Raw genomic sequence first — 27,124 nt, forward strand, 5'->3', positions numbered from 1 at the left:
CACAATCCAGGACCCATAGGGGGATGTCTGAGAGCCAGTTTCAGCCCGATCCTGCAGGCCAGGCCAACGGACCCCACTGGTGCACAAATTCATGCCCTGGGCCTCTAGTGTGTATTTATACTTAAAGGAACAAACAAACACACAAACAAAACAACAGATAGGGCCTGACTGCTGTGTTGCTTTTCTGTAAGAATGGGTGTTTGTGAGTGAGTATTGTAAAAAGGGTCTCTACAGAACAGAACAGAGGAGTTAAGTCACCTGCCTAAGGTCACACAGCTAGTAAGTGGTGGGCCTAAGATGTGAACTCAGGTTGCTGCATCCAGAGTCCATACTCGTGTAAAATTTTTTTAAAAATTTTAATTATGTTAAAAAACAACAACAAACAACACAAAACTGACCATCTCAGCCATTTTCAGGTGTATAGTATTAAGTATATCCACACTGTTATGCCACCACTAAGCCCATACTCAACCTCCTGGCAAGTGTGGAAATAAAAACATACGTATAGTAATATTAAAGGGAAAGAAAAGTATTTAAAATGCAGGTGTACCAGGGAGAAACTACGTACAATGTGCATGCATGGAGCATGAGAACGAGAAGCTGGCCAAGATGTTAAGTTTCATAGAGAGAGTGTCCTAATTCTGTGTATTCCAAAGCAGTTAGCATGAGCGTGAGCTGCTGGCAGAGCCGTTTAGAATGCAGGGCAGAGGGCTGTTGGGAATGGGGGGCATGGAAACAGCAGAATGTGTGGTGCAGAGGCGGTGGGAGAGGAGTCGGTTGTGTGCGGATTCGGTGGGTTCGGAGTCAGTTTGTGAAGAGTCGGTGGACGTAGAGTCGGTGAACTTAGAGTCAGTGAGTGCAGAGTTGGTGAGTGCAGAGCCTCTTCATATGTAAGAAGGGACTGTCCCTGCCTCCCCTCGGAGCTGCTGTGAAGAGTGAATGTGCAAGGACAGAGGGCACCCAGTGCAGGGCCGGGGATGGGCAGAGAGATGGTGCCCAGGTGAATCCAGAGCATGTGAGCAAACCCTGAGAGCCATTTTCAGTCCGATGGACCCCACTGGTGCACAAATTCATGCACTGGGCCTCTAGTGTATGTTTATACTTAAAGGAACAAACATACACACAAACAAAACAACAGATAGGGCCTGACTGCTGTGTTGCTTTTCTGTAATAATGGGTGTTTGTGAGTGACTGTTGCAAAAAGGGTCTCTACCAGTTTTTAGGATGTGGGTTGAGCTGTGCTTTGGGAGTTCCTACAGCCATTCCAAGGCATGTTAAACCTGCTAAGGGACCGCAGAGCTGCCTGTCATCATATTACCTGCTTTAAAGCCCTGTGCTGTGCGCCACTTTGTTCAGACACCACTCAGAGACGTTGGGTGTCTTCATCACCTAGGCCACCAGGCCAGCGTGTCTTTTAGTGGCTGTAGGTCTCCTAGCTGGGCCCTGTGTTGCAGTCACTTCTGTGCAGCTGTGTTTTGGGAAGTGAGCAGGTGCATGGAGCCCTTCATCCTGGGGAAGGAGGGTGGGTGCACAGGGGTGGGGCCTGTCCAGAGGGTGGCATGGGGGCATCCTCACCACTCCCTCTTTCTGCACTAGGATCGTGGACATGTTCCCCAGCAGTTCCCTGAGGCGCTGCTGGGGGACAGCATGGCCCTCGAGGCTCAACAGCTGCCCAGGATGAACCAGCCCGCCCACCGGAGCTGGGAGATGGAGCAGCTCTCTGAAGGTGGGTAGCAGCCCCTGCTGCCTGGGAGCCAGGCTGGTTGCGGTTTCTCCCTCCTCCAGGGAGCTGAGCCCTTGGCTCTGAACCTCATGTGTGAGCCCATCCTCACCGCAAGTGAATAGGGTTTTACTCAAGGGCCATTGGAACTGTTTCATTGCAATTCTCCCCAAGGGGAACATGAAGGGTCTGGCAGCCTTGAAGTCAGGACATGAACTACAAAGTAAGTGTTGCCAGATTTCTCAGCTCCCATGCGGACAGCTCGGGGTAATGGTTGTCTCGGGGCGGAGGCAGAGAGTGGAAGCCAGGCCCCGGAATCTGGGCTCTGACTGGACTTTGCTCTTTAGCCTCCGACAGTGCCATACAGTTGAAAATAGAAGAACAGACCCTGGAGGGCACGGCCCAGGAGGTGTGGGGTGGCTCCGTGGCCCTGCAGGAGAGGAGCGTCAAGATCCAGGAGCTCCAGGAGGAGAACCAGCTTCTCCGGAAGCAGGTACCCGTGGGTGGTGTCTGGAACATACGGGCAAGCAGGTGGCCAGGGGGAGCACCCAGGTGTCGGTGAGGATGCGCAGCTGGGAGAAACGCGGAATGCAGGGCAGCCACAGTAGTGGGACAGGAGTCCTCATGGAGCAGAGTCCCTCGGCAGCATGACTGTCCCTGCAGCAGAGTGAGCAGACACTATGGACGTCTGTGTGCCCCATGGCCTTCATCTTCATCTGTGACATGGGTTCATGATGTGCCCCTGTAGGTGGTGTGAGGACCGTATGCGTTAGTGTGAGTAAAGGGTCCAAGCACATAGTAAGTGCTCACGGAGAGGAGACCAGCGCCCTGTTAGACAGCACAGGGCGGGCCTGGGAGGGAAGCAGTCGTGGAAGCCACGCCCGTGTGTGTAGGACCTCGGAGGGGCCGCTTCACGGCTGGTCTTGGCCCTGCAGGTGGATGAGTTGCAGTTGCAAGTGCAGCTGGAGAAGGACAAGAGCCAGGAGTGGGAGACCCTCACTGAGGAGCTCGTGAACGAACTAGAGCAGGTGCTCAAGGAAGTTGGCACCCTGAAGGCGGACAGAGCCTCCCCTGGTGCCCCTCCCTGCAAGGGGGAGCGTCCAGGATCACAGCCCTGTCCTGGTCATTGATCAGTGATTCTGGGGTGACCAGTTCCTCACTCACCTGCAGCTCAGAGCGGCAATTCTCAGCTGCAGCAGGGGGATGGGAACAGGTATCACCTCCCAGGGACTCTGGCCATCTCGTTTTTGATTGACAGGACTTGGGGGAAGAGAGGGGAGGTGCTCCTGGCTGTGCTGCAGTGAGGCCAGGGATGCTGCTGAATGTCCGGCAGCCCCTGGCACAAAGAATGATCCCGCTCCATATGTCCAGGGTCTCCCTGAGAACCTGGCACACCTCCAGGGCCGATCTGCATGGCACTCCACAAGTGCCATGGAAGGCAGCCCAGCGCTGGGGCAGTGGCTCAGTGACTCCTCCCAGGGGCCAGGCTTCCCTCTTTCTGCTCTGCCACCCTTTGGAGTGGCTGTTGTACTTCCCCAAGTGGGCAGGAAGGTGACACGTTTGGGCTGTGCTTTAAAGTTCCCTCCATGAAACGGACTCTCACACAGGCTGGGTCTTTGGCTCTGCAGGTGGCAGAGTTGGAGATGCAACTCCAGGTCAAAAAGGATAATGACCAGAACTTGGCAGACATCAAAGAGCTGCTGAAAGATCTAAAGCAGGTGCTCGACGCTCTGGTCACCCTGAAGGCGGAGGCCCCACAGGTAGGCCCTCCAGAGCACATGCTCCCCTGGTGCCCCTGCCTGCGAGGGGGAGCGTCGGGATCATGGCTGTGTCCTGTTCACTGATCAGTGATTCCTGGGTGACTAGTTTCCTCGTTCAGCTGCAGTTCAGACCAGCATTTCTCAGCCGTGGCAAGGGGACAGGGACAGGTGTTGCCTCCCAGGAACACTGGCCATCTTGGTTTTGATTGGCAGGACTTGGGAGAGGGGAAGGGAGGTGCTCCTGGTTGTGTTGGGTGGATGGTTGTTCTGTAAATATCCGGGTAAATTGGTTGGTAATGTTGTTCAGATATTCTGTATCCTTACTAATTTTCTATGACTGTCTTTTTCAGTAGGCTTTTCAAAGTAGTCAGAGAGGGCACCCAATGAGTGTATGCAGAGAAAGGGCACAAGTTTCCCAAAAAAGGTCCTGTGTATAAAAGGGGGCACAAGACTCAGTGTAGCACCATGTGATAGTCCATCTATGCTTTGGGCCCTCCCAGCACACTTCCTTAAGTGCTGGTAGAACTGTTTTGATGCCCTGAGGGTCCCTGCTATTTTGGTGCCTTCATCGTGCCCTGCTTTGGCCCCTCACTGCTTGTGGGGTGTGGGGATGCAGAGTCTGTGATTCCCGGGACCTGCACCCGGTGAGGCATCATCACCTTTTCCCTCCTGCAGGTGGAGCCTTCCTCCAAGGACCAGCAGGAGGCCAAGGACAGGGAGCTGGAGGAGCTGTACGAGGTGTATGATCTGCTGGAGCAGCTGATTGAAGCCCATGAGGCCCTCCTGCGGGACCACGGGAGCCTGGGGGCGCTCCATGACCACCTGTCTGGGCAGTACCAGGCCCTCATGAAGGAGCATTTCCTCCACAAGACCCTGCTGCGTGGTTCTCTAGAGAGGGAGAGCAGGGCGTTCTGTCTCAGGTGGGTGCCAGCAACTGTCGGGGTGAGTAGCGAGCTCTGCAGGCCTTATCCTTTAGGCCCTAGAAGGGTAATATGCTAATTAGTCCTACCAGACATCCTCCAGGATGGATTCTGACAAAGCCGGGGCCTGAGATAAGCCATTGGCGTCCTGGATGCCTGCGGCTGCCCAGAGGGATGGAAACCAGGGTTCTGGGCTCCTTAGGCTTGCTGGAGGAGGGAAGCCTGGATCCTGCGTGCTGGAGCTGAGGCAAAGACTTTTAGGGGCATTCAGGAAATCAGGGGAGGAGTTAGGGGCAATCAGAGCAGCAGGGGAGCAGTTAGGTGTGATACGGCAAGCAGGCAGAGGTGGTTAGGCACAATCAGGCAGGCAGGCAGAGGTGGTTAGGGGCAATCGGGCAGGCAGGCAGAGTGTTTAGGGGCAATTAGGCAGGCAGGAAGGCAGGAGCAGTTAAGAGCCAGCAGTCTTGGACTGCGAGAGGGATGTCCGAGGGGTCTGGGATTGGAGAGGTTCCAGGCTGGGCTGAGAGACCCCTCTGACTCCTCCCCCTTCACAAATTTCATGCACCAGACCTCTAGTGATATTCTTAACATCTGCTCACATGGGAAGGTTTGTGCAAGTGGCATCTGACTGGCTCTAAAGGAGGAGTTCATTGTCCTTCTGCAGGTAGCTCCTTGCTTGGTAGACCTCCTGTGTTACTCGGTGGTTTTGCTGGTTGCTCAGATAGCTGGAGCCCTTGGTCTGTCTGCAGCAGGGCCACAGGGTGGGACATGAGGTGCCTGGAGCCCATGCTGGTGGCTCTGTGTTCATTTCACTGGACGCCTGACTGACACCCTCACTACTTTGTCCCCAGCACACATTTCCTGGGTGTCAAGACTCGTCCCAGAGACTCAGTGGGGAGTGAGACTCGCAGTTTCTGCCCTGCAGTAGGGTGGTTACCAACGGTTGGAATGTGCTTGTTCCGTGTGTTTTCCAAGACACAACAGAGAAGCAGGAGTTGGGAACCCTATGGTCCATGGCCCTATTTGTCAAACCTGGATGACTTTTTCCAGAATCGTTATCCTGGATGAGAAAGATCACAGCCCTGAGAGCCAGGCAGATCCCTCCACCCATGGCTAAAGCCACTGGAGGCTTGTCTTTCAGCAGCTGTCACTGCAGGTTTCCGAGTCCGAGTTTCTCTGACTCTTGGCTCCTGGCACATGGTACAAGTACAGCTGATGGGGTGGTAGAGTGGAGGCGGAGGGCTGCAGACAGGCTGCAAACCCTGGAACCCTGGTGGTCTCTGTCAGCCTGTCTCTGGGTGTGGAAAAGTCAGGAAGGGGGTGTGGATACGGATTTGCCTTTGTGTGATGAGTGAAGGGATGACTCTTGAGGGGCTGCTGAGTTACCCTGAACAGGGAAGGTTCCAGCAGGTGGGAGGGACAGTCAGGGGCAGGTCAGGGACTCCCCTTGTTCTCTGCAGCCCTCCAGAGAGGACCCTATAAGCAGGAAGGAAATAAAAGCCCTGAGCTGAGGGCTATCTGAAGGGGAGGGTAACAGCTGGACTGGGGTGCCAGGAGGAGCAGGGTGTGTGGGTGTGCACGTGCCTGTGTGCCACTGGCCCCTGGCAGCTGTTGGGGTCCCAGCCGGAAGGCGCTGGCCCCCATGCTGCCTGGCTCTGTTCCTGAGGAGGGCGGAGGCTCATCTGGCCCCGGTGGGGTGGGGGTGGGGGGGAATAGCTGTCATGTGGATAGAATTCCCTGAATATGTGCTAGATTCTTTGAGACGTGTGAGTTCAGAAAACAGTGTTGGTGCTCCCAGGGGCTAACAGAAAGAGGCTGCTTAGACAGGGACCGGAAGGGACCCTGGAGAAGGGTCGGTGGGAGGAGGGACACTCGGCTCCCGGGCTGGAGGAGACCCGTGTCCATCCCCGCCTCCCTCAGCTCTGCAGAGAGAAGCCGCTCACGGAGGCTGTGCAGTCTCCTGTCTGTGGGTGCCTAGCGGGTGTGTTTCCCTCCTCAGGGAGCAGGACCAGCTCCAGCACAAAACAGCTCTGCAGGAGCTGAGGACCCTCCTGAGCAGCGAGAGGGAGGCTCTGAAACAGGAGCAGGAGGCCAACGCCCTGGCCTCGCAGGAGAAGCACAGGCTGCAGCAGGAGGTCCACAGGTAACCACTGAGCTAAGCTCAAGCCAGTCTCCTGGCAATGGTGTATCTTCCCCTCCCTGTCATGTCACAGCTGGACAGTCACAAGGTAAAGGCCCGCCAGCTGGTGGCTGGATGGAAGGATAGCAGCACTGGGATGCCACATTGTCTAGGCTTGGCTGCCCTCCCCTCCCACCTTGATGATGGTGATGACTGTATCGGGCATGGGCCCCTTCATCCGCCACACCAGCCATTCCGTGAGGGAGAGACGCTCGGTACTCGGCATTCATGCATTCCCTATTGGTGCATTCACCTCCTCGCTGAATGCACTTGAACCCCCAAATCGGTAGCCGTGGCCTTTCATGGGCCTGTCCAGACTGTGAGCTACTGGAGTCGCCTGATGGGCACGTTTGCAGATGAAGTTGAACAGGACCTTTGGCTCCTGCCTTGTTTCAGCTCTCACACTGCAAACCAGAGTCCCTTCTGTGGTCCATTGAGTGCCATGGAGTTCTGTTTTGTGCTTTTTGGTGGTGACATTTCTGTTTGAAATGGCCCCCAAATGGAGTGCCGAAGTGTCCCCAAGTTCAAGGCTGCGCTGGGCCTCACGGGGAATAAAGCAGCGCCACATGGGGTTCATTTTGGTCCCGAATGTGGTGCTCTTGGCCGTGAGTATATCACACAAGGCGTCTTGACGACCTGAACCATTGACAAAAATGTGGCCAGAGACTCACAGGAACCGGCGGGGACAGTTTCAGTATCCACTAAATGAGTGTTCTTGGTGGCTTCATAGGACATTATACCATGAATCATGAGAATTAATTGCACTATTGTTATTCCTTTTCTTGAAAAACAAAACAAAAAACAGATGGGGAAAGAGGCTCAGAGAGATTAAATAACTTGTTCAAGTTCATGCTCCTAATCAGGATTCAAATCCAGGTCTTGTCTCAACCCAGAGGCAGGACCATATGAAGCCTTCCTTCCCACAGCCTGGTTTTAATATGTATCGGGGCTACAAGCTCAGGTGCCTCCAGTGTCCCGGCAGGTCCAGCAGGTGGGGAAGGAGTGTCAGTGTGAGAGCAGACCCTCGTGGAGAATACACAGCCTCTGAGGGCTGTGAGCGGGGAGGCAGGCCCGGGCTGCCAGGTCATCCTTTTGTTAATTTTTCTTTTTTTAGTCCTTATCCCAGGATAATTTTTCCATTGACTTTTAGGGAGAGTTAAAGGGAGAGAAGGAGATGGGGAGGGGGGGAGGGGGTGGAGAGAGAGAGAGAGAGAGAGAGAGAGAGAGCGAGAGAAACATCGATGTGAGAGTGTCACATCTCTTGGATGTCTGCAGCACACAACCCAACTACACTGGGGAATAAACTCGCAACCCAGCTCTGTTCCCTTGACTGAGACTTGAACCCATGACCTTTCTGTACATGGACTGATGCTGGAACTGCTGAGCCACACCTTTTGTTTATGCTTTCTCCCCACCCTCTGAGGAGCTAGATATTTGAATGTTGATGTGAAACTTAACATTTTATTTTATTTTATTTTATTTTATTTTTTTTTTAAACTTCATTTCACCTGAAATGAATTCATGATCCACTTATTCTTTATATATTTAAGCATTTTGTTTGTAGGCTTTTTAAAGTACAGAAAGTACACAGATTATTAATATACAGATTAATGAATTTTCAGAGCGAATTCACATAAGTAACCATCGTCTAGATCAACAAATTAAACATTAACAGCACCCTAAAATCCATTCTCTGTATCTCCTCTTAGTCACTACCACCCTAAAGAGAACTATTATCATGACTCCTAATTGGTTTCATTTTAAATGAAGAGTTTATTTTTGGCCTCTTTCTGCCTCTATCTCTCTATCTCCCCTGACCCCCAACCCCATTTTCAAACTCTCTCCTCCTGTCAGGTGAACGTCTCAGCTCCTGTTAGTGGGGTTTTGTCTTTCCATCTAAATAAAACGATAGCCCCAGGAAAAACGCCCATAGCTATTTTTTTGTTATGGACTGATTTTTTTAAAATGTTGTTTTAAGCTTCCTTTCCTGAGATAGGGAGCCCCTCTCCACCACTGGCCACCAGGCAGGCCTGGTGAGGGTCTCCCATGCCCCGACAGGCGGCACTTCTGGGCCTCACAGAGCCGAAGTCTGACAAACACTGTTTCTTCCCGGACCTGGAACCCAGCACCATTGTGCGTTTCTGTTCCTTTCTGCTCTTTTTCTCTTTTGACATCCATCGGTCATTACTCTTTGCTTAGAGTGCTGGTTGGAGAGAAGGGATATGGGAACATAATTTGTTATGCCCAGACTTCGTGATCCCCCAAGGACCACCAGGGAGCCAAGTCCGATGCAATAAACAAAAGAGCCTTCACCATGCTAGCATGGGCCCCCCCAACTCATGTCGGCAGCATGGCGGAAGAGAGCGAATTTCTCCCAGTCCAGGGGTTTTGAGGGCTAGGGATAACTCCGCCCTGCGGGGCGGAGTTGGGAGCTCATCCTCGCCCCGCCCTGCCCTCTCATTCCCCCCTTGTCTAATGTGCCTAGTCAAATCATTGACTCAGCCTACTTCCTTTCAGCATAAACAACAAATACAGTTATCAAGACCCTTAGTACCACAGTTCCCCTTAGTATTGTCTTCACTGAAGTCCAGTTCCCCTCCTGCAGGCACCAGTTCTCCTCCTGGTCTGTAGTTGCCAGGATCCAGGCCATGCAGGAGCTGGGAGTCATGTAGTCAGGTCTGGGTGCCATTTATTTCAACAGCAGTGGGCGTGCTCAGGATAACAGTGCAGCATCCCTTTGAGTCCTTGGGTAGTGAATTTCTTTACCCACATTGAGTTCCGGGGCTACAGGGTCTGCGGTGGGCACTGGCAGTGCATCTGGAACAAGCAAACTGCAGAGCCTGGAAGGACTTGAGTAAGGAAATGGTTACCATACATGATCCCCTCCCAAAAAGGGGAAACTCGTCCCAGTAAGGGGTACACCTGGCCCTCAAGAGGGCAAAGGACAGGGGGTTGGTCCAATTTTCACCGATTCTAAGACACATTTAGTTAAACCCCCTTCCTCCCGAGTCGCACCTACCTGTCCTAAGGCTAGAGCCATACTCTGAGATACCTTAGCTACCAAGGTGGGGCTGTTATCTGACAGTGGGGTATACCTCAACCTAATCTGAAGTGTCTATAAAAACTAGACCTTAATGCTGGTGGTTTAATCTCTGAAATCCACCTACCAATGCTCTCCTGGGGAGGTTCCCTGGGACCTGAATTCCCAGGGGGGATCCCCTTACCTTGCTTAGCATTTACCTGTGCACAGACAGTACTTCTAGCAACTCTGCCTCACAGAAGTTCAGAAGTTGGTGACACTTAACCTGGTGTCACCGGGCAACTCTGACCTAGAGCCTCTGGGACCAACAGTCTTGTCATCTGGAGGGTCCATCAACCATCTGGTCCTTCAGTGGCTTGCTTCTGTTCAGCCAATTCCTTCTGGCTGCAGTTGGTAACCCTCTTTCCTCTGTGGATGGCACAGTGTCTCCATCAAAGGGCCTGGATTAAGGCCAAAAGTTCTGGAACTGTGCCCAAATGGTGTGGTCCAAGGTGACTACCACTGCCCTGCATATCAGGTCCCATCCTGAACGTAACTGCTCCCATCCGTGAACAGTACCTTGTCATCTGTTACCTCTGTGCAGTCATGAATGGGTTCCCTCATCATCATCTGGAAGCAGGCCGGCAGGGTTGATGGCCAGAGTCTTATACCTCCTTCACCAGCAATGCTGTTGTGGCCACTGCCTGGGAGCACGCTGGCCACCCTGCTGCCACAGGGTCCAGTCTCTTAGACAGATAGGCAACAGGTCTCTTCCAGGGACCTAGAGTCTGAGTGAGAACCCCTTTGGCAATGTCTCTTACCTCACTCACGTAGAGGTGGAAGGGCTCCGCGTCGTCCGGCAAGGCTAGGGCAGCTGCTGAGATGAGAGCCTTCTTTAGCTCCTCAAAGACCCGTTGTTCCACTTTGGACCAGTTCAACAGCTGCATTCCCCCATACGTGTTCCTTCCGAGGACCACAGTCGTTCTTGATGTCCAAGGAAAACAGGCAGTTTGTCCGGTGGCTTCCTGGGCTGATGTACGGGTCCTATTGGCTCTCTCAAGACTAAATAGGGTGCCCCAATGCCCATCAGGAAACTAACAGGCTTGCCTCACCTAGCTAACCTGCCAGGACATAATCTTTATAATTTTTATAAAAATCTTATCTTCCAAAAATACATAACCATGCCTCAAGTTTTAAAGAAAAGGCAAGGGAGGAGGGAGCAGGTCCAGTACCTGTTCCCAGGCCTCCAGCCTTTTGAAATTTAAAATGCCACATTTTTCCTACAGATACAGATCTATCTGCATTTCTAAGCCCCCTCTACTCCCCCCACGCAGAACATCGGTGAAAATTGTCCAAGCAGTCTTGGGGGGTTAAATCATACAAATAATTGTTTTCACATTGTTTTAACACAATTCTAAATAAATTATAAACCTTTGTGATGAAGTCTACTTAAACCTATAAAGTAGATACACATGATTGAAACTAAAAACGATTCCCAAAGTTTAAACAAAATACAAGATGCAAGTACAAGCCCAAATTCAACAACAATGGCATATGAGAAAAGCAAAACAAAACAAATCAAATATAAAAGTTTCATGTTACATTAAACATTACTTCAGAAAAACTGACTTAAAATAATTTTTTAAGTGTAAGCATTACATACTTTTTCATCTGACAAATGAGAATAAATCAACCCTTGAGATCTTTGATCATTACTGCTTATTCTTAACACATATAATACAGTTTAGCCTGCCATATTCTAGGAATCTAGTTACAGCAATTAACTTTTCCTGATTCAATTTATACTTTGAGCTTTTAAAGCTGGCAAGTCAAATATATTTGGCAGTTTTTTAGATTAATAACATTACATTTCTAATACATCCTGCTTATTTAGGGTAAAGTTTCAGCAACAGATCTAATCATACAGTTTTTTCAGATCTCAAAATTTTTTTTTCCCTGAAGTTCAAACAAAGCACTGAATAATCTCTTTGTAGGAGAGCTAATAGTCTTGCGCTCTCCGGCCTCCCCTAAACCTCTCCACACCAGAGGCAGTTTACTAGGATTTAAGACAATGTCAGAAAATCAAAGGTCAATCACAATTCATACTTAAGTAGCTATATGACTCTGCTTAGTTGATACCAATGACAAGGAAGAGGAACCATTGTGGGCTGCTTCACCACCAATCACCTGCTGCTGGAGCAGCATTTCAAATGCAAATGAACACATTCTTTATCTGAAGACTCTCAGCCATTACCATCTATAATAGTTTCTGCCTCAAGGCTGGGAATTTCAAAAGCTGCTTACAATGACTTGGGAAACTAGTTTTATCTCCCGGTTATCTTCACCATTTTTAAAGCTCATTCTGTACACAGAAAAGTTCTAAGCACAGCCCAAAACTATGCGCACTCGTTTTGAACTGGCCTTTTCACTTTACTGAGCACAGAGATTCGCCCTTGAGCTCTTCTCCAGTACCCGATGTCGCCAGGGACCAGATGCCTCCATGCCGGCCCAGGCCACCAGAGCCCAGGCCCCCGGAGCGAGGCTGCTGCCACTGCAGCCCCAGCCACGCTACTCAGGCGGCCCCCAGAGAGAAAGCGCGGGTCGCCCCAGCGGCTTCCCGGCTCCGCTTCCCCTTCTCCGGGCAGCCAGCAAATTAACCCAGGTGCCTGCTCCCGCGCCAGGCCACCACTGCCCAGCCGCGCTCCACCACGCAGACTGAGCCATGAGGGAGCCCCCCCCTCCGACCCAATGCCGCCAGGGGGCCCCCCGCACCACCACGCCAGCCACACTTCACCGGCTCCATCCTGGGGCGCCATGTCGCCCACAGATACCAAACTCAGACCTGGGAAAGGCTCACTTTCCACAGGTGAGGCAACGGCTCACGCCGCTCACCTCGTCCTGGAGAGGATTCATTCCTCTCCCCATGAGGGTCCCTCTAGGGCCCTCCAGGGAGGTCAGAACGTCTTCTGATCCTCCTGCCCGTGGCCTTCATGGTGCGTCCACCAGGCGTTTTCGGGCACCAATTCCATGAGGGGTTTTACGTCCCTCCAGAGCGCTCACACACCTACCACGGCCAGTCAGACTCTCCGGATTGGGGTCCCTCATGGTCCTGGGTGGGGATTCCGGACGAGTTCCCCCATATGTTATGCCCAGACTTCGTGATCCCCCAAGGACCACCAGGGAGCCAAGTCCGATGCAATAAACAAAAGAGCCTTCACCATGCTAGCATGGGCCCCCCCAACTCATGCCGGCAGCATGGCGGAAGAGCTGAAACTTAACATTTTAAAAATATTGATGAACTAATTAAATTGAAAAAGACCGTGATGTGGGGCAAACAGGGCACATCTGTGTTCAAATTGAGTCCATGAGCCTATGGTCATGTGAGCTTTCTGGTATAAACCTTTCCCTGGAATCCAGTTGGGCAGTTATGACGACAATGATGATGATGATGATGATTTCAGGGGATTTACATAACACTCCCGAATCTCATATTTTACTTGTCTCAGAGGTTGAAATTAGAAAGGGACTTGGAATTGGGGAGAAGAGCTGGGCATATTTTATATAGATTTAGAGCAAAACTGTTCTGATTTCACGTATTTCAAAAGTATTTCAGCGGAAGAACCCTCAGTTCCAAGTCGACAGTCACGCCCACGCCTTCCCTGGGAAGGACTCTCTCGGGTGCTCTGTTGAAGTGGTGTCCAAGCCTGCCTGTCCTGTCCCCCCAGCCCACAGTGGGCAGCTGGGCTAGCCTCCTAGAGCCCCATGGACACAGTGTGAAAACCGCCGATTTTGTTCAATCCTCATTTACACACGGGAAGGACGGGGAGGGTGTGGTTTTGATTCAGGTGCACACCAGGGACGGAGGCCGGGAGTGCTCCTCAGCCTTTGGCCCTGTGGCTCTCCTCCCCCAGGGTCACCTTTTGGACCCAGATGGTGGAGGGGGAGCAGAAGGAGCTGCGCAGTAAGAACAAAGACATGCAGGCGTCTCTGGAGCACCTTCAGGAGGAGGTGAGGCTGTGGCAGATCCGCTACGAAGGGGCCCAGGAGGACCTGCAGAGGATGGAGGTCAATGTGAGGAAGCTCAAGAGCCAGTGCGAGGTGAGGCCTGGGCGGTGGGCTCAGGACACCGGGCTTGTGCCCTGGGCGACAGCCTTGGCTCAGCCAGGTCAGAATGGGTCCTCACTGGCGTCTGTGCTCAAAGACTGAGTGAATGCCACACACAGGCCGAGAGGAAGCTGGGGGCATTTGAAGGGGACAAACCCCATGACTGGTGGGGTTGCGTTAGAAACACCTTTCACCTGACCTTGGCTTTTTGCAGGGTCAGGGTGGTGCATGGTAACAACCAAATACTGTTTTATTTCTGACCCCTCAGCTGAGCACTTTGCTCCGTGCTCACCCGTGTCCTCTCATTGAGTCCTTCCAATGACGTTGTGAGCTGGAACACCCATCCTGTTCCCTCTTAAGTAGTGGGTTGCAACCCAGTTTGTCTGAAGCCAAAAGTTGCAACTTTCCTGCTGTACCAACCGAATGCTATTCTAGAACAAGAGCAGACCAACCTCAGCCCGAAATTCATATCCAGCCCCTCCCCCATGTGTTTCTATGTCTGTGAAACAAGAATATTATATATATATATATATATATATATATATATATATATATATATTTTTTTTTTTTTTTAATTTTATTGATATCAGCGAGAGGAAGGTAGAGGATGAGAGGGGTGGAAACATCCACAATGAGAGAATCACTGATGGGCTGCCTTCTGCAGACCCCCTACTGGGGATCGACCCCACAACCTGGGCAGGCCCTTGACCGAGCATCTCACCAGCGACCTCATGGTGCCTGGGAGGACCCTCCACCAACGGAGCCACACAGTCGGGCAGCTTATTAATAAGATGTTCTACATTGTTTTTTAAGATTGTGATTAAGGCCTCAGAATCTGTTGTCTATTTTGCACTTGCGACAATCTCAGCTCAGACCGGCTGTGTTTTCAGTGCTCGGTGGCCACAGGAGGCCGTGGTTGGCTGATGGGACGGTGCACTGGTTGTCCCCATGTCATTGGCTGGCTGGGTCATTCCCACTGGCGTAGATCACACCGCAGTGGCCTCTGAGCACGTGGCCCGTTTCTTCTTTTGGGAACATTTCCCAGCAGTGGAATCACAGGGCGCATGGTGTGGGAGACATTGCTGCCCTGTGTTTTAGATGCTGGTTGGTGAGAAGGAGAACCTAGAAGAAGAACAAGATAACCTGAGAAACCAGATTGAGACATTGACGGACAGGAACAGAAAACTTCTAACAGAGAATGAGGACCAGGCTTGGCTCATGTGAGTGGTGTGTGCTGACCTGTCAACACAGGGGTCCTGGCTTCCAGCTCCACGCCTAGGCCTGGCCTTCTGGGCAGAGAGCCGCGGGCACACTGGTGTCCCAAGGACAAGGGACACACCATCTTCCCCGTGCGTCCTGCTCTCCTTTTCCTGGAATGGTTCTCAATTTCTGCAAGTAGGGGTGGTTGGCTTTTCAAAGATACTGCCCACTGCCAGAGGGTTCGTCATCAGCTTTTGGAATTCAGTTCAATTTAAAAAATATGACAGCAGTAAAGAGTGGTGCCCAGGGGAGGAACTCAGATGGTGGGCTGAGCCATTTCTGTGTGATTTCTCTTAACTGGAGAGAGGGTCATGGGTGCACTGTGATTGTCCTCCCCCTGCCAACACAACACATTCCTGGCTTTGGCATAGGCCCTGCGAGGTGCACAGACCAGTGACCTGGTGGCCAGGAACTAGTAGGCATGATGGGATGTGAGCAGAGCTGTGAGCACAGCAGACAGATGATGAGGAGCTTCATAGAGGCCTAGAAGGAAGCGTAGTGGTGGGAGTTGGGGTGCTGCTGCTGACCCGGATGGGGACAGGGCTGGCCAGTGGGGGGACGTGAAGGTGGAGCACGGGGGTCTGGGTGCAGGGAAGGTGCAGGCAGTGGCAGGAGGGAAGGTGGCAGCAGGTGGCGCCCAGCTGTGGAAGGCGTCCATGCCCGGCTAAAAGGTCGGGATCACAGGGAGGTGAGTGTTGATGGGAAGCTGGTCTGCAGGCCCAGGAGCTGCCAGAAAGGAGGGCAGGAGGAAGAGCCTTGGTGTTGGAAGCCTTGTGGTTGGAAGTCAGGTAACCCGAGATGCATCTTGTGGGTCCAGGGTGATCTTATCCCTCGTTGTCTTGCTGCTGGACTGTCCTACCCAGTAGTCAGGAATGGCTCGCCATGTTGGACAGAGGGACATGGCCACAGTGACCACGGGGTCACGGTGCTGCTTTACTCTTCTCTCGGATTCTTCTGCTCCTCTACCTATCCAGGTTGGCCACTTACCCTGGATGCTGACATGGAAAGCCACACTGTAGTTTTGGGGTAGAGATGACTGTGGCCTGAAGTTGGCTCTCTGTAATGCAGCGGGTAAAAATGACCAGCAGAGGTTGGGCAGGTGCCAGTGAGAATCATGGGGCTGGTGCCCAGTGGTTTTGCATTAGACAGTGTCTGCAGGAGGCCAGGGAGATGGCAGGCTTGCTGAGCCTGCTCTGAGCAGAGTGTGCCCCAGTCCGGGGAGGGTGTGCTGCCTGCCCTGCGGGAGTCTGTGCGCCCAGGGCTGGAGGGCTGGTCAGAGCCCTATGGGAAAGCGCTCTGGCAGAAGGCCAAGCAGCAGGGCTGTGGGGAGAGAAGAGCACAGACGAAGAACAGTGCCAAGGGCGCTGGGAGCAGAGAGGGTGCTCAGGGGCCTAGCCGTTTGGGAGCCATCACTTCTCACGGGGCGCTTACTTCACGGTGAACTCGCAGAAATTTCCTTGTGTTGACGGAGTCTGAGCAGCTGCCTCGATCCAGAGGACTCATTTTCCAGCGAGGAAACCAGGGTCTGAGCTGTCAAGGCCCACGGTTTCCGACCCTGAGTGTCACATGGGTCGGGGCTTGCTCTCCTGAGCTGACGTTCAGCCTGATCCTCGGAGCTTCGGGTCTCCTCACCTGTTAGGGTTCCCGGACACATGTCACATGCTTCATCCTCACAGTCCAGACCCCAAGATCATACAGGCCATGAGCACCGTGATGTCCGAGTCCCAGGAAAATGCCGGTCCTTCTGGGCCGGGTCCCAGGCTGGGCCGGTGAGTCAATTTGCGTGTTTCATTTTACAAATCAGATTGTTTTTCTTTCTCTCTATTTACAGAGAGAAAGTAAATTTACCAACATTCAAAGTGGAGGAGGAAATAGTCGAGGATTCCGGGGAGTCCCAGGCTCCGGTTCACAAGAAGTGAGTTGATTTGATGGCAGTAACTTAAGCCCAGAACAGAGAACTTGCTCTTTCACGGGTGGGAAAGCTGTGGCCGTCTAGAGCAGGGACCCGTTTGTTGGCCCGCACCTTCCCCTCTATGGCAGGTCCAGAGCGGGGTCTGTGTGAATTCACTGCAAATTGTGTTCTACCTCCTGCGCCCCACATAGGAAGGTCATGTTGCTAGCGAAGAGCTCCATCCTTCTGAACCCCAAATTAACAGCCACTTGCTGGGCTGGAGGGACAGTGAGGGTTGGAGTGTCCTAAACCTCTACTTCTAATAGGAAAAAGCGCTGGATGCGAACTAGAGTGATTGTCAAGTTCTTCAAACGCAAAAACAGCTATTCGAGAAAACCAGGAAAGACGACCCCCGACTGTCCTCCCGAGACCGTGGAGGCCTCGCCATCGTGCTCGACGTGGGCGGAAGAGCGAGTCACCCACAGTGCGCCTGTGGGGAAAGGTAGGAGGCTGACTTGGCTGCAGGTGGGAAACGAAGGGGAGGACCTCAGGTCTCCTTCGTGGACAGGGCAGCACCAACCACATGGCGTGCTGGGTGTGCACACGTGTGAGGAGCCTGAAGGGGGTGTGCTCCCTCCTTAGATATGTGAACAACCAGATAGAAAATATAAGCCCACGTCAGTGTTGGGGCAGTCTCATCCCAGAACAATTTAGTTCCTTCAGCATGAGACCTTCCCCCATCACACACAGGTCCTGGAATGTCCATAGCAGATCTCCATACAGTTCCCACAGAGAGAGCTCTAGAGGGTATGATTTGGGGTTCTTTGTATCTTCCAGGCCTAGGATAAGCCACTTGTGGAGGGAGATCCCAGTGCATTTAACACGTGATGGACATGTGCAAGGTTTTCAGCAAGGCCTTCGGGGTTCTGATCTTTCTGTCCCTCTGAATAGCAGGTGGGGTTCTCTTCTCCCACCTTCCTGGCCTTGAGTCCTCCCACCAGGGGGCGCTGTGACTGGTCATTCAGGGCTGTGGATGGGAGTGAGCCAGAGGTTCCACAGTGGATGTCCAGTTGCATGAGCTGCATGTGTTTCATGAGATCTGAGAGCTGTCAGTTAGAAGCTGCACTATTATGTGCCCATAAAAAGAATCGGTGGTGGCAGTGATGATTTTGTCAGAATTGCCACCTAGCCGACAGTGACTGAGAGATACTCGAAGCTGCCTCCTGATTTCAGAGATGTGAGGTTTGGGGGTGAAAATGTGCATCTTATAATGGATTAAAAAAAGCCCTTGTCTTAAACGTGGCTTTCTTCTTAAATTCACTTTTAATTAAATATCATTGTGAAGATTATTTACTTGTAAACCTGCCCAACATGCCCCCTGAGAAAGCTAAATGTTATGAAGGTCACTAGGGCTTTCTGAGGACCAGGGCCATGCCTGAGACTCACGTGCTCTCAGAAGCTGGTGTCACAGCATCTGACAGGCCCCAGGGCCTCTGACAAGCCGCCTACGGAGTGTGACGTGTGCACAAGCCTCTCCGGGTGGCATTCACCACTTCAAGTCCTGGTGTGTCACTCAGGATGCAAAAGTGAAGTGTGCACACGCATGCCCCCTGTGTGGGGACTGAGCTTGCATTCCCAGTCTGTACAGCAGGTGAATGTTCTCGTGCAGGTAAATGATAATGAAGCTTACTAACATTTGTTTTATCTAGAGGGGTTCTGTTGCCTCAGGATTTCATACAGCTCCTTAAATGTTGTGACATTTATCACCTCAACTTGTGTTACATTGATTTATATTGTGTTACATTGATGAATATAATCAGCCTAATTGAGTTAGCAAACCTTTCAGAGAAAGAAAAGCTTGACTGATCCAAACTGTTGTTGGGCTCCATGAATGAGCAGGTCAGTGTAAATATTAGTAACGGCAGCCGTGCAGGGGTGCTTCCTGGGCTCAGCACCTTTAGGTAGTGAACCTGCTTTATCTACCGCCTTTAGGTCTAACTGCCGGGGAGGTAGGCATGACTCCTACCCCCTTTCCAGAGCTGGGAAAGTGAGGTTTGACAAGGGTAAGCACTGGCCCAGAGAATAAGTGGTGAAGCTGGGATCTGAATCCAGGTCTGACGGATTACGGGGCTTGAACTTTAACCCCTGTGAGCACTGCCTGCACTTCAAGCTGCTTTGGTCCCTGAAGATACTGAACCAGCCTGAGCCTCTGCATTGAGTCCTTATCCTGTGCTGTGAGCTTTGTCCAGCAGGTGACGCTATGGGGAAAGAAGTAACCCAGGTGCAGGGGTCCTCAAACTTTTTAAAGTGGGGGCCAGATCACGGTCCCTCAGAGAGCTGGAGGGCCGGACTATATGAACTACTAATTCCTACTGTAACACCTCGGCTGCTCTCACTGCCCAAAAAACCTGGCGGGCCGGATCAGACTCCTCTGCGGGCCGCATGTGGCCTGCGGGCCGTAGTTTGAAGACCCCTGTATGGACTTGAACTCTCAATCAGAAATCATTGGGTACATCAGTTATGTTCATGTACATGTACATGACATGCTCAGAAAGTTAGACCAATTATCTGCTCTGATAAGACTAATTTAAAGGCCATGAAGGGCAGGTTTAAGCAGAGGATGTGTAGGGATCTAAACAGGAATATTTTTTCAAAATATATTTTTTATTGATTTCAGAGATGAAGGAAGAGGGAGAGAGAGAGAGAGAGAGAAACATCAATAATGAGAAAGAACTATTGATTGGCTGCCTCCTGCACTCCCCCTACTGGGGTTTGAGCTGTATCGTGGGCATATGCCCTTGGCCAAAATCAAACCTGGGACCCTTTAGTCACAGGCCTACGCTCTGTCCATGGAGGGAAACCAGCTAGGGATAAACAGGAATAATTCTTTATGTTTAGGGTGTTTTGGCATCAAAAAGAGGTAGAGCCCTATTTGCTTTGGCAGAGGTACTAATTTTCATTATTTTCAAGCTTATTCTCTATAAGAGGTTATGTTAGATGTATAAGAATTATTAGTGAGCCCTGGCTGGTTTTGGCTCAGTGGTTAGAGTGCCGGCCCACGGAATGAAGGGGCACAGGTTTGATTCCTGCTCAAGGTCAAGTACCTCAGTTGCAGGTTTCATCCCAGGTCTAAGATGGGATTCATGCGAGAATGAATGTGGATGTGTCTCTCTCACATGGATGCTTCTCTCTCTCTCTGTCTCTGTCTCTCTCTCACCTCCTGTCCCTTCCACATTCTCTCTAAAGATCAATGGAAAAAATACCCTCCAGTGAGGATTTAAGAAAAAATTACTAGTGAATAGTGGAGATAGACAATCTTACTACTGAAACATACCATTAAGCGTTCCAAGCTCTTTGAAGAGGAACAGGAGTTAGTTGTGTGTGAGCCAAGGTGTCAGGGAGCCTGTCATTAAAATGGATGAGGAAGCCCAGCTGGTGTGGCTCAGTTGGCTGAGCATCATCCCATGAACTGGGAGGTCACGGTTCGATTCCTGGTCCTGGCACTTGCCTTAGTTTTGGGCTCAATTTAGAGGCAGCCAATCCATGATAGAAACATTTTTTGATCTTTCTATTTCTCTCTCTCCCTTCCTCTCTCTGAAATCAAGGAAAACAGATTTTTTTAAAAGGAGAGTGAGAAAAGCCAAGTCCTAAATTAACAAACATCTTATTTAATAATCTAACACATTGAAACTGAAAAATGGTCTAACGCATCAGCTCCTAGAGCAATATAGACTTCTCATGTGCCAAGGGAAGCATTGGCACAAGGGTGCCACTGAATTAATGGCGTCAGAGCCTAAATGAATCACTGAGTCCTGATTCTGGTTGTGCCATGGGTATTGTTTCCATCTCTCCTGAGCTGGGCAGGACTCTGATTCCCAAGTACCGTTAGCCAATGTAGCATCATTTGTTATTATTCAGTTCATTTATTGGCTGTTTTGTGTTGTTCATTTATTGGCTGTTTTCTTTTTTCCTTCTCTTGGTTATCTGGGGATAACACTTTAGCTGCTCCACCCAAAAAGAACAAAAAGAAGAAAAAGGACAAGTCACCAGCGGCCGCCCAGCTTTACTGAAGCACCTTCAGTTCTGGTCATCCTTGGACACCCCACCCCCTTCCAAATAGGCTCTCCCTCTTCCAAACACTAGATATCCCGTTCCCTTTACCAGTTCCTCACCAAATACCCTCCCTCACTTATCAAACAAAACAAAACAAAAAACAAACAAACAAAAATTCAAAAAAATCCACCCACCCCCCCAAAAAAAATTCCAAAAATCCCCCCACAAACGAAACAAACAAACAAACAAACAAACAAACAAAAAACACATAAAAGACCACCAGTGACCTGTAGCGAAAAGGCAAAGGACCCATAGTGGCCCCCTCCTCCCGACACCAAAGAAGCTCCGGAGCCTTCAAACTACCAACGTGCCCTCGAGGACAACGGCCTCCTCTCCTGTCGGCCTGCGGAGCCTGGAGCGGCTGTAGAAGAGGAACGAGGTTCCCGGGCTGCTTCCATTTGTCTGTTAGTGACAACGCTGCGCCATTCCTAAGGGTCACACACCACATGTGGGACTCCGTCTGATCCTGCAGCCACTGCTGTCTTTGGAACAAATCCACTGCGGCCTGGGGACGCTCACAATGCAATGGCAAACAGACTTCCCAGAGGCAAACACTATGTGAGCGGCCCCTTAGAACACGTGTTAGCTACATCACCTCCATTAAAGCGTGCGTGTGCGTGTGCGGGTGAGCAGATACACACATGCACGCATTCTCTCAGGGCTGGGCCCTCGTGGTCCGGAAACTCAACTCCCTTTCCCAGAAGCCTGGTGGTCCCAGGGGAAGCCCAGACCAGCCAGACTACAAAGACCTTGAGTCCTGGGTGGACCCTGGAGTCAGGCTCACTGTTAACCCAGAGCGTGGCCAAGCCCGGCCCGGGCCCCACATCCTGCAGGCCAGGGTGGGCTTCCAGGCAGGTGGCCTCAGGCTTTGCCTCTGTCCAGCTGGCTCCTGGGGCCACACGGGGACCTGCCTCCCCTGCTCACTTTTATTTATTTATTTGTTTGTTTTTATTTATTTTTTAAATAAATATTGTTCATATTATTACAAATGTTCCTCATTTTTCCCCCTCCATTGCACCCCTCCACCAGGTTCCCACCCCACCCTCTGCCCTTTCCCCACCCCCATTGTTCTCATCCATAGGTGCACAGTTTATGTTCAGTCTCTTCCCACACCCCCCACTTCCCTTTTCCCCGAGAATCGTCAGTTCACTCCCCTTCCATACCTCTGATTCTATTATATTCACTAGTTAATATTGTTCATCAGATTTTTTAATTCCCTTGGTTTTTAGATTCACTTGTTGATACTTACGTATTTGTTGTTCATAATTTTTCATAATTTTTATCTTTATTTTCTTTCTCTTCCGAAAGAACCCCCTTCAGCAATTCATATAATTCTGGTTTGGCGGTGATGAACTCCTTTAGCTTTTTTTTATTAGTGAAGCTCTTTATCTGGCCTTCGATTCTGAGTGATAGCTTTGCTGGGTAGAGTATTTTTGGTTGTAGGTTCTTGCTATTCATCACCTTGAATATTTCTTGCCATTCCCATCTGGCCTGCATGGTTTCTGTTGAGAAATCAGCTGACAATCTTATGGGTGCTCCTTTATACGTAACTACCTGCTTTTCTCTTGCTGCTTTTAATATTCTCTCTTTGTCTTTTGCTCTTGGAATTTTAATTATGATGTGTCTTGGTGTGGTCCTCTTTGGATTTCTTTTGTTTGGGGTTCTGTGTGCTTCCTGGACTTGTAAGTCTAATTCTTTCACCAGGTGGGGGAAGTTTTCTGTCAATATTTCTTCCAGTATGTTTTTGGTATCTTGCTCTCTTTCTTCTTCTGGGACCCCCATAATTCTGGTGTTGGTTCACTTGAAGTTGTCCCAGAGGTTTCTTACATTATCTTCAACTTTCTGGATTATCTTGTCTTCTTGCTTTTGCAGAGGAGTGTCTTCTGGCTCTTTATGCTCCAAATCTTTGACTTGATTCTTGCGATCTTCCATTCTGTTTTTAGGACTCTGTATAATATTTTTTTTATTTCAGACAATGTATTCTTTATTTCTAATTGATCCCTTATTACTTCTAGTTGATCCCTTATTATTTCTAGTTGATCCCTTTTCATATCCTCATAGGTCTCATTTATTTTATCTGCCTTTCCTAGGAAATTCTTGAAAGACCTTATAAGCGTCGTTTTGAACTCTATATCCAGTCGCTTTTTGTCCTCCATTTCTTTCTTTTGTGATCTGTTTCCTTGTCTCTGCATTTTCGCAGCTTCCCTGAGTTGGTAGCCTTAAAAGTCTCTGTGTTCAGCTTGGATGGGGCGGAGTTCCAGGGTGGAGCCTACAGCCTTGGCTTCCGTCAGCCCCGCCCTAGGAGGCGACCCTGGAACAAAAGGCCTTGTGCTTCTTAAGATCTGGGCTGGACAGCAGGGGGTAGCAGAGAATGTCATTTCTGCCAGAAGGTACCCTGTGAGCAAGGGTTCCTGGCACTTTTGCTGGAAACTCAAACAGAGCTCCATAACACATGGCTTATACCGCTCTCTGCTCTCTTTCTTGGGGTGATGGGGACAGAGAATGTCTAGGGGAGCCTCCTATGAAAGGGAATCTTAAGGGAAACATTTCTTGACTCAGCCCTTAGGACAGGAAAGTCCCCAAGGCACAGAGTCCTGCCACAGGTACAAACCCTCCAACTTCCACACACATAGAAAGCTCTTGGGCTCCAGAGCGATCGGCCGTGGTTAATCTTCGGGAAGACCCACCTCCAAGTGAGACTGGACTGCAATTAAGTCATGAGCTGTAAGTGGGTCCCTGGTTTAGTTTACAAATCCGGAAAGAATTCTTAGTGCAGGTACACCTCAGAAGAATTGTGGGTTTAGTTCCAGACCGCCACAATAAAGCGAGCATTGCAATAAAGCGGGTTGTAATCTTATTGCTGGTGAAGGCTCCGGCCTTCAAATTTGTAAAACCCGCAACATCTGTGAAGTGTATGCCTGTGTGCCCCACTCAGCTTCTAAAAGTAACAGCCCACGTGTGTCCAGTAAGTACTAAGGACCTACAGTCAGTCTCCCAGGAGTGAGGGGGCCTCGGAGGGGACTCTGCCTTCTAAGACGAGAGGAGACCAACCCTCTCCACAGGGAGAGCAGCAGGCACGCCAGGATGAGGTCTCACCAGAAACCAACCCTGACGGCATCGTCACCTGGGACTTCCAGGCCCCCAAACTGTGAGGAAATTTATTTCTGTTGTGTTACTGAAACCCCCCAGTCTGTGGGCTAGTTATGGCAGCCTGAACTGATGAATAAGGGACCAACTGTCCCCATGTTTCAGGGTTTGAGGGAGTTCTAGGTTCCATCCTGAGCACTCCGGGACCAGTGTGTCACCCTAATTAATGAACTGATGTATGGGAAGTGTGTGGGCTTCCTGCAGTGCACGGCATACAGTGAGTGCTAGCAATTGTTATCTTATTCCTCCACCAACTATTCAGCTCTGTGCTGAATGTGGATTAATGTATTGGGGGGAGGGGTACTTAATGGATAAAGCTTGCCCTCGTGGAGTTTACAGGTGTTTATTGAGTGCTCAGACCAAATCATCGGGATCTAGCTGTGGCCGGTTAAGAGCAGGGGCTGTGCCGAAACCAGTTTGGCTCAGTGATAGAGCGTCGGTCTGTGGACTGAAAGGTCCCAGGTTCGATTCCGGTCAAGGGCATGTACCTGGGTTGAGGGCACATCCCCAGTAGGGGGTGTGCAGGAGGCAGCTGGTTGATGTTTCTCTCTCATCGACGTTTCTAGCTCTCTATCTCTCTTCCTTCCTCTCTGTAAAAAATCAGTAAAATATATTTTTAAAAATAAAATAAAATAAAAAAAAGAGCAGGGACCGTGTCAGAATGGGAGGACCAAGGCCAGGCAGGGGTGGGCTCTGGAGAGGTGGCCCGCAGAAGCCACCAGACGAGGCAGTCACCCCAGTTGTTTCTTGTTTCTAAAAAATGGAAGTGCGAGAGGCTGGCAGTGCCGAGGCCTGGTCGAATGACCACAGGAGTTCTGTCAAAGGGCTCCATGAAAGCCCAGCTGCCCCGCACTTTCCTTGTGACTAAGGAAGCTCATCGCAAACTGCCTGGAAGTCCCCCGTCTTGGCCACATGGCAGCAGAAAGTCCCTGCTTTGGAAGGTGTGGTACCAACCAAGGCTTTTGTAACCGTCAGAACTATCTCCTGGGGAATTTGTCATGAATGCCCATTAGAAGGCCTCGTAGGTGCTGACCATTTCTGCATCGACATGTTCCTTTCTTGGCATCTGCATTACTGGACAGCTATGCTCTGTGGGGCTCAGATGCAAATTCCAGCAGGGGTCACTGTGTTTTTAGTAATTTGTCACAAGGCAGGGAAGCAACTGGCTTTATGTGAGTTGGGAAACAGTTAACAAGCACTTCTTACACGTGAGAGCTTGCATTGTTTTACAACTATTCTCATCTACTCTTTATTTGTTCAAATATATTTATTAAGCTTTGACTATTTCCCAGCATTGATGTAGGCCAGATAAACTGCTAACTATATGATATATAATGTGTAGAGTTGATAACCAAAAATAAACAGGGTAAGGGGGTAGCGTTCGGTGAAGCCTGGTATTTTAGATGGGTGGCCATGGAGGGCTTCTCTGAGGAGGTGGCATTTGAGCAGAGACCTGAATGGAGTAAAGGAGCAAGACAGGCAAATGCCTAGGAAGAACATTCCGGAAAGGGGTCCTGACAAGGGCAAATGCCCTGACATGGGGATTTGGTTGGTGTGTTTGAGAACAGCAAAGAGGCTCCCGTGTCTGGAGTGTGGGGAGCGAGGGACGAGGGAGAGGTGGCTCAGTCTGATCAGCAAGGCCTGAGGGCGTGATAGGGACCTTGGGTTTGGTCCTGTGCTGGCTGGGAAGCTGTCGCAGAGCCACCCTCAGTGCCGGCTGCTCACTAGACTCTCCCGAGGAGCCCTGGTCCCAAAGCCTCGCCTAGACAGCTGCGGTCAGAACTCTAGGGTTGCAGCGGGCGTGCTGGTGTTCTGGGCATGCTCCCAGGTTTCCTGGTGAGCAACCTCGGCTCAACACTGTGTGTGAAACCACAATAAAATCTGGGAGAACATGATGGGACCCCGTGACTAATGGTACTATGTGCTTCTGTGGAAAGACAACTGTAGATCTAGTAAGCATGTGGAAACGTGGCGTGGATCATTGCAGACAGCTCTTTAAAACTATGAACTTTGAGCCCTAGCCCTTTTGGCTCAGTGGATAGAGTATCAGCTGGCACACTAAAGAGTCCCAGGTTTGCAATCCGGTCAAGGGCACATGCCCAGGTTTTACGCTCAATCCTCAGTAGGGGTGTACAGTAGGCAGCATGTTAATGATTTTCATCATTAATGTGTCTATTTTTCCCTCTCCCTTCCTCTCTGAAATCAATAAAAACATATGAAAAGTACTTTACTTAAAAAACAACAACTATGAACTTTAATTTGGAACACCTGCCTCCCATCAACCCAAATCTAAATGAGGGTTAAAAAAGAATGTGGCGCCAGGACCGGTTTGGCTCAATGGATAGAGCGTCGGCTTGGGGACTGAAGGGTCCCGGGTTCGATTCCGGTCAAGGGCATGTACCTTGGTTGCGGGCATATCCCCAGTAGGGGGTGTGCAAGAGGCAGCTGATCAATGACTCTCTCTCATCGATATTTCTAACTATCTCTCTCCCTTCCTCTCTGTATAAAAATCAATAAAATATATTGATATATTAAAAAAAAAAGAATGTGGCATGCAATGGCTATGTGCTCTAACAGTGTAGATATAGGTCCAACCATAAAACACTGGAAAATGGGGATGGCATATATAGCAATGTTTTCAGTAATTACAATCATTGATGGAAGTATCCGTGTTACTATTCTGAGATATTCTAATTGTATCATAGTGTGTACCCTTGAGAAACAGCATTCCTGATGTGGAAGAAAGGAGATACAATATATATGAGGTTAATTAAAATCTATTTGTCCAGAATTGGAACTGGAAAAGACAGTATGAACTGCTGAGGTCTTTGATAACGTGCATATATAATGTATATACATGCATATATGTGTATAGAGTAGTGCTCCTCCTCCATTCAGAGACCTAGAAACAATAGCACTCGGATTGTTGTCTTGAAATACCATTCTCATGAAAAGAAACCAGGGTCTCTTGGAAGTACAGCTGTTCCTAGCTTTGGGAAAGGAAATGGACA

At 50.4% G+C, this 27,124-nt stretch overlaps 2 protein-coding genes across 2 annotated transcripts in view; one reads left to right on the forward strand and one right to left on the reverse strand.

Annotated features, from left to right (window-relative positions):
• Nucleotides 1–729: 729 nt before the first annotated feature.
• On the forward strand, nucleotides 730–16,881 carry LOC311612829 (uncharacterized protein; the record flags this gene model as incomplete). The annotated part of the gene is made up of 9 exons (XM_084866110.1): nucleotides 730–867; nucleotides 1,597–1,726; nucleotides 2,068–2,213; nucleotides 3,349–3,480; nucleotides 4,156–4,400; nucleotides 6,400–6,543; nucleotides 13,510–13,696; nucleotides 14,801–14,922; nucleotides 16,794–16,881. The coding sequence occupies 9 exons, from the start codon at nucleotides 730–732 to the stop codon at nucleotides 16,879–16,881; spliced, it is 1,332 nt and encodes a 443-aa protein (XP_084722236.1).
• Nucleotides 16,882–19,145: 2,264 nt separating this feature from the next.
• OTUB2 (OTU deubiquitinase, ubiquitin aldehyde binding 2) overlaps nucleotides 19,146–27,124 on the reverse strand; it is a 132,858-nt gene continuing 124,879 nt past the window's right edge. The window contains exon 7 of the transcript XR_014794103.1: nucleotides 19,146–19,326. The gene's annotated coding sequence lies outside the window, so the exon portion shown is untranslated. The remainder of the gene's footprint in view (nucleotides 19,327–27,124) is intronic.

This window comes from Pipistrellus hanaki (genome assembly GCF_964339955.1).
Source record: "Pipistrellus hanaki genome assembly, chromosome: 1".
Lineage (NCBI taxonomy): Eukaryota > Metazoa > Chordata > Mammalia > Chiroptera > Vespertilionidae > Pipistrellus > Pipistrellus hanaki.